We start from the raw sequence: 14,019 nt of genomic DNA, 5'->3' as shown, positions 1-14,019 counted from the left end.
CACACAGCAAGTACTTAATATATGTTCATTATTACGAGTGCACACAAGAAGGCCACAGCCTAATGGGGAAAGGCTCAGAGGGGGCCAGAGAAGGCCTCCCCGGGGCGCTGACTTTAAGGTGATTCAGTTGGATGATATTAAGCAGGGGCAGAGGTGAGGACGGAGGTCAGCAAACGATGAGGCAGGAAGAACTGGTCCTGCTAAAGAATCACAGGAGACAGAGTAGTGTCCAGTTACTGGGTACACTTGTTCAGGTTGTGAACTGTTCAATCCTGGGGGGATATCTTAGACATCGTGGACCTACATGGTTTTTTTGCCTTTTTTTTTTTTACACCTCCATTTTCTAGAAGAGAAAATGAGTGAGTTATTTTGACTAAGTCAGGATATTATGTTGGTTTCCCAGTGGTTAGAAGTAAAGTGTCTTGAGGAAGGCGTTCCTTGTTCTAATTGTAAATGTATCATGTGGGTTACTGGAGGCCCAGGAGTGGTGGGATGAGACTGGGTGTGTGAGTGGGATATAGCCAGCAGGGTGGATAGGGCCACATCCTGCAGGGCCTGGTAGGCCTAGAAATGAGTTTGGATTGATCCGAACTCTAGCGGGGAATCTTTGGAAGATTATGAGCAGAGAAGTCGATCTTGACCACCTTCCCGGGCATCCCTTGGATGAGCTGAAGGAGGCCCAAGAGGGCAGCTGGAGGGCCTGGGAAGCTGAGGAGACATGAAGGGGCTGGTCTGTGCTAGTGTGATGGTGGTGGCCCTTGAGAGAAGTGACACTCATCATGCATTTGTTAGCGAGGAAAAAGGCCAAAGTCAAAGTCACAGGGGAGGAGACAGGATTTTGAAGATATTTTATAGCCACAACCTATTCTTTTTCCTGAATCGCAAAGTCCTTGAAGAACCCCCACTCCCCCATCATCTCGCTTTGGTCAAGATGCCTCTACTTTGTTCCCGGATGGCCTGGAGCACCATCCAGAATGGAAATCCATCACAAGCAAATGGAGGTGGGATGTTGCAGTAAAGGGAGTGAGGATGGGCAGGCCTCTGGGGCCAGGCCTAGGGGAGGTGCAGGTGGGCCGGCGGCCTGGGTGCAGTGGCTCTGCTCGTGTCAGGCCCACCTGCCGCGTGGGTAGCTCTGCTCTGAGTGGACTGTCTGAGCACTCTAGGGCACTGTGTCCATTCATTGTTCTCTCTCCAGAGAGGCAGGCTTTCTGAGGATGCTGGTTAACTTGCCCGGGGCACCCTGCCTGACGCCAGAGCCTTCCCTTGCCCCACCATTCACAACCCACTTCCTGACATGGCCTGGCCACCTCTGCCAAGGGCACCCATAGGAAAGCCACCATTTTGTTTAGTTGCTAACCAATGGAGACTTGGGAGTTTGATTCTTAGTCTGGGTTCTAAGGGCCTTCAGCTGGGCTTTAGGATGCTGAAAGCTTGGAACTGTATGGTGGGGGTGGTCAGTGGCTACCCTTTCCCCAGAATAAAAGCAGAGTCTTTCTGGCCAAGAATATAAGTTTTGGCTGTTTGGCTTCCTCCAAGCTTAGAACATAGTGCCTGGTACATAGTAAAACCTTGTACATATCTATGGAAGGAGTGAATGGATCTCATGATTAAAGTCCTTATCAAATCATTCTTCCTTAGTCTATGGCTTTCAGAAGTGAAGGACATCTTTTCATGGGCTCTTAGCGAAGACTTAATGGTCCCTCTCCACTTTATGGGTGAGACCCAGAGACAAGCTCTCACAAGCCTGAGCTCAGGAACCTGGTGACCTAACAACAGATCACCTTTCCCTCAGCCCGGTGCTGCCTTCCTCTATTCTCCATGCAAATGCTGTGACCAGGGCCCTTTCACCAGGAGGAAGACACACAACGGTGCAGACCAGGGGGTGCAGCACAGCCTCGCACATCTATGTGGGGTGTGCCAATGTTCTGTGGTGGAGTAGAACCATCCAGACAGGCCACTCTAGGATGGCAGGTAACCAGGCAGCACCAAGGTAGGAGAGATTTGATTTTTTTTTTTCAAGGACTTTTCTGGGCATTTGAGACTACAGGTGGCTGGATCTGCTCAGATTTATCTTTGCCTGGGGCAGAATGCTCTCTTTGCCTGGGATAGAATTCTAGAAAGGTGGAGGGAAGGGATCCTGGGGGTCAGCATCACAGGGATGCCTCAGTCTGCACTCTGCAGGGGCCAGACATCACTAGTCATCACCGTATTCATTTCCGCAGAGCTAGAAAGGGCCCGAATACTTTCTCGTGTCCCTGGCAGGCAGTCATCAGCAATCAAATGCAGTTAGCCTCCTGCTGGGCCTTTGGCAGGGGGGACACTGAGAGCCCAACGGAGCTGAGAAGCAGGGGTTGACCATAATTGTATGGCTTTGAACAAGAGATTCAGCCTCTTCCTTCGAGCCCCTGTTGCCACTCCATTATTTATTTGCTTGGCCACTCATTCATTTCTTCAAGAAACATGTATCAAGCACCTATTGTGAGCCAGGCACTGGGCTACAAGCTCGAGAAGATGCAAGAAGTAATTTTTCTCTGTGACACGAAACCTTTTGGCTCTAACAATCTACAGTTAGTTGCAGCTCTTGCAATATAGATAGCTCTCCTGGCCACGCGATCATTCCAGTTTTCCTTCTCTGACCCGGTCTCTCATCTCACTCTGCTCTGTCCTCCTTCATATGTGGCTTCCAGAACGTCCCATCTCATTAGGAGCCAGGAGCTTGCAGAGCCAGAGCTGAGACTACGGCTGTGAGAGTGGCCACAGACGTTTGCTCTGCTGTTTGAAATACTTGGAAAAAAATATTTGGATGACCCTTCATTACCTGAGCAGGCATTCCTCAAGTTTACATTGCAGGCCTGAGTGATTGTGCTATTTTGAGAAATAATTTCCTGTGGAACTCGAATGTTTCTCCGGGAAGAATCATGTGGCAACCCATGTTGTGTATGTGAAGTGTGTTTTGGAATGCTAACGGAGAGGCTGATTCACACCAGATGGGGTGGAAATCTAAGGGAAAAGGATGTATAAACTGGATACCACGATTGAGCTCTGAGTTTGGATTTTTAAGATGTATTTGACCTATTGCCTGGGATTTCCCTTAAGTTTTTTTTTTTTTTCTTTAAGACTTATTTAATTATTTGAGAGAGAGAGAGTGAGAGAGAGCATGCGTGTGCTCATGAGTGGGGGTGGGGGGAGCAGAGACAGAGAGGGAGGGAAATCCTCAAGCAGACTCCCTGCTCAGCATGGAGCCGAAGCAGGGCTTGATCCCAGGACCTTGACCTGACTCGAAATCAACCGACTGAACCACCCTGGTGGCCCTCCCTTAAGCTTTCATGTTGCCTTAGCTCATCTGAATCTTGATCCTGTTATAAAGGAGTCACTTTTATGATATTCACTTTATAGACAAAATTCTGGTGGCGTGTCATAAAGATCCAAAGCAGCTTTTACCGGAGGCTTCCTGCATAGAAGCTCAGATTTGGATTAGTATCAGTGTTTCTCAAAATTAAAGAAAACTTTTTTTTTGTGGGACACCTGGGTGGCTCAGTGGTTGAGTGACTGCCTTAGGCTCAGGGTGTTATCCTGGGTCCAGGAATCAAGTCCCACATCGGGCTCCCTGTGAGGGAGGGCTCCCTACTTCTCCCTCTGCCTATGTCTCTGCCTCTCTCTCTGGGTTTTCATGAATAAATAAAATCTTAAAAAAAAAAAACCTTTCTTTGGATAAACATTTTTTTAAAAAGCCACTCACCCCCGTATCTTTCATGTGTCTTTTACCTACCCCCCAATTGTTTGCCTAGATCCATTCTGTAATTTATGATACACAAGGAATAGGCATTTTTGTGGTCCCATTTTGCGAATTAAATAATAAGTCCTATTTACTGTGGCATAGGTAGCCCAACTCTATGCTGAGTGTTTTACATATATTATCTCGCATATTTATCCTGCCTACGATTATCAACCTCTTCTACAATGAAGAAATAGACCCAGACGGGTGTGCCCTCGGGTCACTTGACGGGGGCAGGGAATGACTCAGCCCAGATTTGGACATTGGTCTGACTGACTCCATGTGACCCCACACTCTTCTCCACTCTACTTGCTTGTGTTGCACTTGTCCTGTCCTCTCTTGCTGCATCCTCAGGATCAGCAGCTTCAGTGGCAGATCCATCAGGAGGGGAAGAGGGTCCATCTTTGTGTGGGGCCTGCAGAATAAGGAGGGGACTGTTGTAGGGAGTATCTGTGGGTGGGGGAAGAGGAACTCAGAGAAAATGAGTCAGGTGAGGGCCTGAGGCTGAGGGGCTCTTCCTTTTTAGATTTAACTCTGCTCCAGGCACTATGCCATGGTCTGGGGGCTACAGTTGTGGACATGGCCAACTGTGGGAAGCTGGCAGCTGGAGGGGGAGATGGACCACCTGACACTGGAAAGACCTGAGTCCCAGTCTCAGCTCTGCAGCTTCTCAGCTGCACCTTTCTGGGGCTCCATTTGTCATCTATACAATGGGTTAATACTAATAGTCACCTAGAGCTGTGATAGCAGTGTGATAGCAGGGCATGGGGAGTCAGGCCCAGAGGACAGAGTCGGGGCCTCATGCTGTCTTGGAGGGCCAAGTGGTTTCCTGGAAGAAATGACATCTAAGCTGTGACCTAGAGGAGGAGAAAGATTTACAGAAAAGGGGTGGAGAATGTGCTTCCAGGGAGGTGTTGGTGTTTTGGAGACGTGAGGATAGCCCCATGTGGCTGGAGTGACCAGCACGAGGGTACTGGAAGTTGGTGACTTGGCTCTGGGCTGGGCCCCTTTTGGGGACTCAAATGACCAGCTGAGACGGACTGAGGTTGGTATGAGAGGAAGTGGGGACGTTCTCGCTGCCCACCACCACAGACCACAGCCTGGGTCCCTCTGGTCCTGAAGGTAGAGAAGAGATCCTACGGACTGTGCTGAAGGGGGTCCACATGGAGTACTGTGAAGGGGGAGATTGGAGGGGGGCTGCAGGGGACTTGCTGCAGAGTGACCTCCCCCCCGCCCCCCGCCATGAGGATGGATGTGCTCTAAAATGGCCATGAGAGCCGCCAGGAATCAGTGTGATGTCCTCACGGTGGACTTGGTCCTCCCAGCTGGATGAAGCCTGTTGTGCTCCTGTTTCACTGATGGAACCAGTCCAACCACCGTCAAGCATTTATTGGGCACCTGCCATGCACCGGGCACAGTTCTAGACCTGGGGATACAGAGGTGAGCAGCACAGTCCAAGATCATACTCTCACGGAGCTCACTTTCCCGTGGGGATGAGATAGCAGTCTTAGAACCATCTGTGGGGGGTGGGGGGGATGGCATTTCCCAAAGTGAGTGAGGGAGCGAGCCTTGTGCATGTCTTGGGGACTGTCCTAGGCAGGACCACTACCTATAGCACAGGCCCTGAGGTGGGGTGAGATTTGGCATGTTCTCATGGATGGCATGTGTGTTTGGGCGTGAGGGATGGGAGAGTGGAAGGAGATAGAATTAAGAGGCATCAGGAGGCCAATTCACATAGGACCTGGTAGCAGAGGAGTGATGAGATCTCATGCTGCTATTGGTGAGGAGACTATGGGCATCAAGGAGGGACAGTGGGAGCCCTTCCCTCGGTAGTGACAGGGACAGGCCATGCTGTTTGTGGTCAGAGGAAGCCTGCACAGGTGTCTCGACCTTTGTGTGCTTCCATCTGCTCTGCCATAAAACAGCGAGGACTGCCACGAGAAGTAGGTGAGGCCAGGCATGCAGACGCCCACCTAGGCCCCCGGCTGGCTGAGTGTGTGCTCACCAGGGTGATTTCTAATTAGTGTGATAATTGGTAAAGCCCTGAGGATAAACCCCAGGCGGAGTGTGCACTGCCCTTCCTGCTCCCTGAAAATCAAAACTGTCTTCTGCTCTCTGCCCGCAGCATAGGGCCCACATGTCATTCCCCATCGTCCTCACGTGCCCTCATGTCACTGCAGCTGGGTGTCAGCAGAGAGGGCAGATGGCCCTCAGGCCTTCCCACCGTAGGTGGCAGGAGGGTGGGGACTGCGGGGTTCCTGCTAGTTCTGACAGGCTGCCAAGGCCAATGTCTTGATGCTGGGGGCCAGGAGCCTGATGGAGAGGGACAGGGTGCCTTGAGGACACTAAGGATGGGCACATAAGCCAGGATGGTGGTGACGGGGGAGGAAAAGCTTCCTGGAGTGGAGAGGTTCATTCCGAGTTCTCCAGGTGGCTGCTGGTGTCAGAATGAGGGCGAAGTGGTCCAAACATCAAACACATTTTAAGGCGTTTGGAATCCTGGCATACAAGAGGCAGAGGTGGGTGTGAGGGATTGAAAGAAGTCATGAGGGGTGAGGGGAGATGGAGCAGCGAGGTGGGTGGGCAGGGCAGACCAGATTCACGGTAAATGGACAGACAGCTGGGACAGGGACGAGACACCAGCAGGGTGGCCCTGTAGACACACAGGCAGTGAGACACGATGGAATGTGGACAAGTGAAGGTGGAGGAGGAAACGTCCACAGGCAGATGGACAGCGCTTGCCTTGGAGATTGACCAAATTCAGACAGACACAAATAGGAGTGAAAGCCGATGCCCTGGTGTGTGGCTCGGTGGCTTGTGGGCAATGCTGCCTTTACAGGGATCCTGCAGTCAGGAGGGAGGGCGGCAGAGGATGAGCTGGCTTTGGCAGGATGGGAAGGGCCCGGGAGCTGCCCTGGGAGACTCTCAGGAGGTCTGCAGCCCCAGAGGAAGGTCAGGCCCTGGATGTGAAGGTGGGCATGTCTGCAGATAGACAGAGGAGGCTTCTGAGTGCTGAGCTGCGACGCAGCAGGGTAGGAGGAGAAAAATAAAGACGTGTGAGTGTGTAGATTACTATGGGAGACTGGGAGGTAGGGTGGGGGCCTCCGACTGGGGCCCTGAAGGATGCCTGGAGGGGGGCAGGTAGACCAGGGAGGCAAAGAGGGCATCCAACGTGGAGACAGAGACTGTAACCATGCCCGAGGAAGGCTGGTGGAAGAAAGACTTCTCGGGAGAGAGATGCCAGACGAGACACGTTGTCAAAGGTGTTGAATGTTAAGCTGAAGAGTTAGGGATTTTCTTGTAGATGACGGGAAGCCCAGCATGGTTTTGAACGCAGACTTAATCAGAACTGTGGTAGATAGGGATCCCTGGGTGGCGCAGCGGTTTGGCGCCTGCCTTTGACCCAGGGCGCGATCCTGGAGACCCGGGATCGAATCCCACGTCAGGCTCCCAGTGCATGGAGCCTGCTTCTCCCTCTGCCTGTGTCTCTGCCTCTCTCTCTCTCTCTCTCTCTCTCTGTGACTATCATAAAAAAAAAAAAAAATTAAAAAAAAAAAAAAGAACTGTGGTAGATAAAAAACTCTTTCTGGCCTCAGTGGTTAGGTATGAGTCTGTGTGACCCTGGTGCTCAGTGGACACATGCTGGTGGCTGTCTTTGTCCTCTTTGCCTCGATCCATGTGGCCTCAGCCTGGCCAGCCTCCCTCAGCAGAGATACAGGAGCAGAACTGGGAAGGCAAGCTAGGAGCGTTGATGCAGGGTTAGTCTCGTCACCTGGGCGACCGCCTAGATCCTTTCTCCGGCCTGCATTTGGGTGCCGTGTGCTCTTGGCCTCTGGGCCGTGTCTTGAGTCTGCTTCTGAGATACTGGGGTATTGTCTCAGCAGGCAAGTAGTCCTGGTAGGGGGGCACTCTGTACAAAAACAGTGTTCTGTACCCTGGGAGTGTCCGTCATTGCCCACTGTCCTGAACAACCGGCCATTGTCCACTGTAAAAAGGTGCCTGTGACTTAATAATATCTAATACTTTTTGGGGATCCCTGGGTGGTGCAGCGGTTTAGTGCCTGCCTTTGGCCCAGGGCGCGATCCTGGAGACCCGGGATCGAATCCCACGTCGGGCTCCTGGTGCATGGAGCCTGTTTCTCCCTCTGCCTGTGTCTCTGCCTCTCTCACTGTGTGCCTATCATAAATAAATAAAAATTTAAAAAAATACCTAATACTTTTTGGACTGCTTACCATGTGCCAGACCCCCAAGCAGTGCATGCTACGTGCATCAGCTCATCTAGCCTTCTTCATTCTTACGAAGTGGGTTCTCACCTACCCATTTCACAGATGAAGATATTGAGGCTCAGAGAGATTAAATATTAGCTCATGGTCTCATGTACAGCCAGAGACTGCGTGTTGTGGATTTTTAATTCAGGCAGACAGAGAGCCAGTTTATCCTTTTAACTCATTACCCTAACATCACTCTCTGAGCAGAGGCTGGTCTCTGGGCTCTCCCGGCAGCACCCTGTTCCCCCTCCTCCATAGCCTGGTTGTAGGATGAAGCCTCTATTCTGTACCCTTTGAGAGCTGTGGCCCATCTCAGGGTGTGAGGGGGGCAGCTGGTCGTTATCCCAGCTTGGTCGCTTACTTAATACGTCTGTTCTAGGGATCATCCCTGAAATCCCTTAAACCTCAGTTTCCTTCTCTGCAAAATGGGGACCACTAGTCCCCAGCTCTGAGAGTTATGCGGAGCAAATGAGATAAGGCTCTTAAGCACTTAGCAGAGGGCCAGGCATAACGGAAGGGCCCAGTAACGGTGGTCCTTGGGGTCTCATCACCACCCTCATCGCCTCCTTGCACAGCGGGCCCCGGAAGCCACCCGGCCAGCGGCCAACAGGTGCCCGTGGCGCGGAGCCAGAGGACAGGGAGGATGAATCATTGACCGCCGAAGCTCTGCATTATTAATGCCGTTATTCTCAGACTTTTCACGAGGGCCGGGTTGGGAACCCATATATGGAAAAGCGCGACTGCAGCCTCCGCGGCCAGCGTGGAATCCCGCGGAGTCCCGGCCGCTCCGGGTTCGTCCGCGGTGTGGCCCCTGCCCGCCCTCCCGGGACCCCGGGGGAGAGAGACCCGCCGTGGAGGCCGGGGCGGGGTCCCTCGGGAGAGCGCGGTCTCCCGCGGCGCCGGCTGCGGGGCTTCGGCCCGGGCTCCCCGCAAGAGCGGACGCGCGCGGGGGCGGCGGGGACCTGAACCCCGGCCCCGCCGCTCGCCCAGCCCTGCGCCCTCACCGCGCCGGCGTCCGCCTGGCGACCCGCCCCGCCCCGCCCTGCCCCGCCCGCTCCTCGGCGGCGACCGGCGCGGGGGCCAGCCCCGGGGAGGAGGGGCCGGACCCGGAGAGACGCGGCGCGGGGCGGGCGGGCGGGCGGGCACACTCCGAGCGGGGCCCCGCGCCGGCCTCCCCCTGCCTTCCCCCCAGGCCGGGCTCCGCGGGGCGGGCGCCTGGGGGCGGAGCTAGGGGCGGGGCGTGCGCCTGGGGGCGGGGCCGGGGGCGGGGCGTGCGCCTGGGGGCGGGGCCGGGGGCGGGGCCGGGCCGGGGCGGGCCCGGGAGGAGCGCGGGGAGGAGTCCGGGCTGCGGCGGCGGCCGCGTCACAGCAGTGCTCCCGCTGCCCGGAGCCTCAGACCCGGCCCGAGCGCCGCCGAGGACGCGGACGGGGACCCGCAGGGGCTCGGGGGCTGCGCCGGAGGTTCCTCTCGCGGGCGGGGGCTGCGCGACCATGGCGGACAAGGAGGCGGGCGGCGGCGACGCGGGGCCCCGAGGTGAGCCGGGTCGCGGGTCCTGCGGCTGCGGCGGGCGGGCGGGCGGGCAGGGGGAGCGCGCTCGGCCCCGCGCCCCGCAAGCCCCCCCTCGGGCCGCGGGAAAGTGGGCGCGCGCCCCTGGACATCTGCCCCCCTGGGGCGGAGCGGGGGTCCCGGGGGCCGCCTCCGGCCCTTCGGTCACGTGCTGCGCTCCCGGCCCGGGTGCGGACACTGCGGCGAGAACCGCAGCCCCCGCCCGAGCGCCCCGGCCACCCCCGCCCCGGGCGGCGCCGCCTGCGGGGCCCCTTGCGGTCGGGTGCAGAGCCCCCTCCCCACGGGTGCATCCCCTGCGCCCTGAGCGGGCGCCCCGCTGGCCGAGGGAAGGGCCGGCAGCCCCAGCGGCTCGTTTCCGTGACTCAGCGAGGCGGGGGTGGGGGCCTGGGGCCAACCGCGGGTCTGGAGCCGGCCCCTCGCCCCCCGGGTCGGGCGTCCGTGCGAAGTGGGGGTGCAGCTCCGGGCTGGGCTGCGGCGCGCGGCCCGCCCCGCCCATCCCCGGGGACTCTGCGGGCCCGGGAGGGAGGAGCGGCGGGGGCTCCGCGGGCCCCTTGTTGGCCGGGGCGGGGGGAGGACGGCGGCGCCGGGTGCGGAGGACGGACGCTCGCCTCCTGCCAACGCGCCGTGGCCGCTTTCTGCGGGGAGCGTGCTTGGGGCTCGGCTGGGGCGGGGGTGCCGGGGAAGGACCGGGAGAGGACTCGGGAGCGGGGGAAGAGGAGGAGCAGCGCCTGGAGCACAGGGCTGTAAATCATGGTTTCGCCAGCGGAGGAGACGGCCTGGCCGGGATCGTGGGTCCCAAGTGGGGAAAGTTGGGCGCACGGAGGCGCCGCGCGTCCCTGACCTCGGGGGCTTTTTAGCAGGAGCAGCCGCTGGAGGGGAGCGTAGCCGGGTGGCTTCCGGCGAGCGGCAGGTGAAGCCGCCTGGCGAGGATGAAATTAAAATGCCTAGGACGTAAGGAAAATTCATCCAGGAAAAGCTCTGCCGGGGACCTCAAAGCTGGGGAAACTGAGTCCAATGGCAGCGCAGCCACCACGGGCGGGGTGCTTGCAGTCTTGCAGTCTCGGGCCGGGCCCCCGCCCTCTGCTGCGCTCTGAGAGGCACCTGCCCCCTCCCCAGCCCATTGTTCCTGCAGATCTGGGAGGTGCCTCCCCACTCGGCACTGCAGTAGTGGGGGAGTGCGGGGGGCGGGGGGTGAGGGGGATATCCTAACGGGGCTCACTCTTGGGAGGGGCCTTGGAGAGCCCAGGCCAGAGCTCTGGCTGGGCCCTAACACGCATCCAAATCTGCCCCCGCCCCTGCCTTTCCCCAGCTGGCAAACGCCGGCAAGGGGCTGGCGGCTTTGTCTGGATATCACTCAGCAACTGGATTGATTCATTACCCCCCCCCCTCCCCGCCCCAGCTTTTTCTTTAAATTGGAAAAAAAAAATGTAGGATGATAGAGAGGGACATCAGATTTCCTAAGCCTAAGTTAGTGAACCAGTTTCTTGCTTCTCATGCTGGGATACATAGTGGATGGCTGTGTTGAATGCAAGGTTGGCCATAGGATGTGTGAAATCAGAAGAGCGATCAGGGATGTGCTTCCCCCCACACCATTTGTCTTGCAAAATGGAATTCAGCACCTTTAGCCTACAGACACATGCACACAGAGGCGCTGTGTGGTTGTCTGTCCTCAGGCTGGGAGAGCTCCCCATCCAGGATGGGGAAGCACATGCTGGGTGTGCTGGGCCACCTGCCACTGTTCGCCTGTGTCTATTCTAGAGTGTTTCTTCACTTCCAGTGATCTGCAGTTCAAGGCAGCCTGTGAGAATATCCAACACATGGACTTGGGACACAGAGCAGGCTGTCCCTGGCAACTTGCTGGGTCTCTCTTGGTTCCCATGCCTTCATCTCGAAAATGGGAGATATTAATAGTATCTCACAGGAGCAGAGCCTGCTCACCCATCATCTAACACATCTATTTCTAAGATTTCCTTCACTCCGTGTTTACTGTGCTGGGCGATGAGCATACATTATTTCATTTGTTAAAGCCTCAACAACAGATCTGTTACCAGAATTCATGTTTCCCCCAGGTAGGAAATCTAAACATAGGTTGAGTGACCTATCCAAGGTCACACATCTAGGAAGTATTGATTTGGACTCAGGCCGTCCGATTCCAGAGCTCCAGCCCTTTGGGGCCATCCTAGGTAGCTCCTGTGGGTGTGGCCAGTGATTACTACTCTACTAGGAACATAAAAAGGGTGTTCTTCAGGGGATTATTTCAAGGATGCTTCTGCTGCAAAAGGATGAATGTTGGAGGGATCAAACTATGTTAGGACTTGTGAGCAGTGGGAGCCCTGGGTGGTGGGATGTGCCAGAAAGGCTGGCCAGAAAATATTTTGGCAGAATATGGTAGCTGTGGAAGCTGGGTGATGGGCGCATGGTGGTTCATTACTATTCCCTTTGTATATGTGTGCAAGTTTCCTTAATAGAACATTTAAGTTAATTTATAAGGCCAGAAGGGCTACCTTTTAATCTTTAGAGCTTTGGACAGCAAAAGCTGAGATGACCTTCAATCCTGCCCCCACGAAGACCTGCAGTAGTTGACACAGGGAGCCCTAGAAGGATGAGATGAACAGGGGGGCGAGGGGTGGTCAGGCTGGGCTAGCTCCTGTGGTGACCCAATCAGGGGGAGGTGTGGGCAACAGACACCTAGTAATTTGCTCCAGGGTGGGGACAGGGTTAAGGAGAGGAATGGCAGACGGGGGGGGGGGGTTGCCTGTGTTGGGGGTGCCTCCTGGAGGTGTTGGGGTTTAGAGATGGGATTCTTAACATCCCGGCAGTTAATCACAATAAAAACAAATATTTTGAACGTTGACATTTACTGAGGACTCCGTTTATGCTGAAATCTGAAAATATTGAATGATATCATTTGGCCCTACCCACATTTGTTATGGAATGAATGGCTACAAGAGAGGCCCCGTTACCCCCATTTCACCCAGGAGAAAGCTGCCAGGCCTGCGTGGCACAGCCACGAGTGGGCTTGAGTGAAGGGAGGAGGTGGTCAAGCTGTCCAGCCTCTCTTAGCACGTGCCCGGCATGTCATAGGACCCTGAGGAAATTCCACCGAGGGTCCGAAAGAATGGGCACAGACTAGTGGAGTCTGGCTACCCCATGGCCCCATGGCCACCAAACTATAGATGGAAGTGGGAGGCCACTGGTCGTGGTCCTGTTTCCCAAAGTTCTGTGAACGCCCTTAGCCCTCCTGCCACCCCCCTTCCCCCCTGCCAGGAACATCCTCCCTTTCTCTAGCAAACTCCTACTTATCCTTCAAAACTCAGCTCAGGTATCACTTCTCAGGAAGCCTTCCCAGACTCATCCATCTTGGTGAGGTCTTGCCTTCGTGGTACTAGAGCTGCCAGAACTGATTGTTGGTAATCTCACCTAGTGTTCACCGAGTGCTTACAATGTTCCAATTTTATATGTGTATACCCCACCGACTCCTCCAACAACCCCATGAGCTTGGTGTTATTATTACCCCATTTTGCCAATGAGGCAGTTGAGCCTTTTGAGGAATTGGATAGTTTGCCCAGCCAAGGAATCAAAGCACCTAGCCAGTGAACGCTTGGGGTCGGGGTGTGAATCAGTCGTGGACCATAAAAGCTGGTGCCTTTCTCTTAATGCCCCTTCTCCTGACAAGGGCACGGAACTATGTCTTTCATTTCCATGCTCTTGGTGAGGGCCTATAGCAGGTGCTCAATAAACCCCCTACTGTGTGTCAAATGAATATCAGTAATCCACAGGGGAGCACAGTGGTGGGGAATGGCATCTGCATCCTGCCCACTCTGCAGCAGAGCGGTGCTTCTAGAAACATGGGTGCTCAGGAGTGGGTGGAAGCTGTAGGGCTGAAGGGGGGTAGGCAGGGCTCAGTCAATCCTTGAGGAGATGCGACTTTGATTCCCACAAGGGTTTGAGTGACGACTCAGTATCGTGGGGGCGAAATGCTCTCTCGTTGCATAAATAGGCTTCTGGTAAGGGAGAAAGCATCTTTATTATTGCTGCGCATAATTAGAATAGCAGGGAGGAACCAGGCGCTTTAGTGAATGAGCAGCATGTGGCGGGGAGCGAGTGCCTTCCACTTGCAGGCATGTCTGGACATTGCCAGGAAAGCAGGACGAGCCAAGGAGGGGACCAAGAAGTACAGGCACTGCCCAGAACTGACGCTGACCCCACTGCTCTGGGTTCTGCAAATCCTTGCTGCCTCCCTTTTATTGGAAATGACTCCCAGTCCATTGCTCCGAGATGGGCAATAACAGGTGCAGAGGGGTAAAGGAGCAATGTGGCTTTGGAGCCCAAAGCGCGTGTGAACTTCAGCTAAGCTTTCCTTCCCTGGTGTGGACAAGGGGCTTGTGAAGCCTGCCTGGGTCTGTTGTG

At 55.5% G+C, this 14,019-nt stretch overlaps 1 protein-coding gene across 5 annotated transcripts in view; it reads left to right on the top strand.

The window, feature by feature from the left end:
• The window catches only part of HSPA12A (heat shock protein family A (Hsp70) member 12A), a 160,554-nt gene that overhangs the window by 85,175 nt on the left and 61,360 nt on the right, over positions 1–14,019 (top strand). Inside the window, exon 1 of one of the 5 annotated variants that reach the window (XM_025467355.3) lies at positions 9,412–9,576. The exons of the other annotated variants lie outside the window; for them this stretch is intronic. Within the exon in view, the coding sequence (XP_025323140.1) occupies positions 9,534–9,576 (43 nt within the window). The 5' untranslated portion in view covers positions 9,412–9,533. Of the gene's footprint in view, positions 1–9,411; positions 9,577–14,019 lie in introns of those variants that run through there. 5 annotated transcript variants of the gene reach the window in all.

Source organism: Canis lupus, chromosome 28 (assembly GCF_003254725.2).
Source record: "Canis lupus dingo isolate Sandy chromosome 28, ASM325472v2, whole genome shotgun sequence".
Classification (NCBI taxonomy): Eukaryota; Metazoa; Chordata; class Mammalia; order Carnivora; family Canidae; genus Canis; species Canis lupus.
Note: the sequence above shows the minus strand (reverse complement) of the source record. Positions and strands in the feature narration are given on the sequence as shown.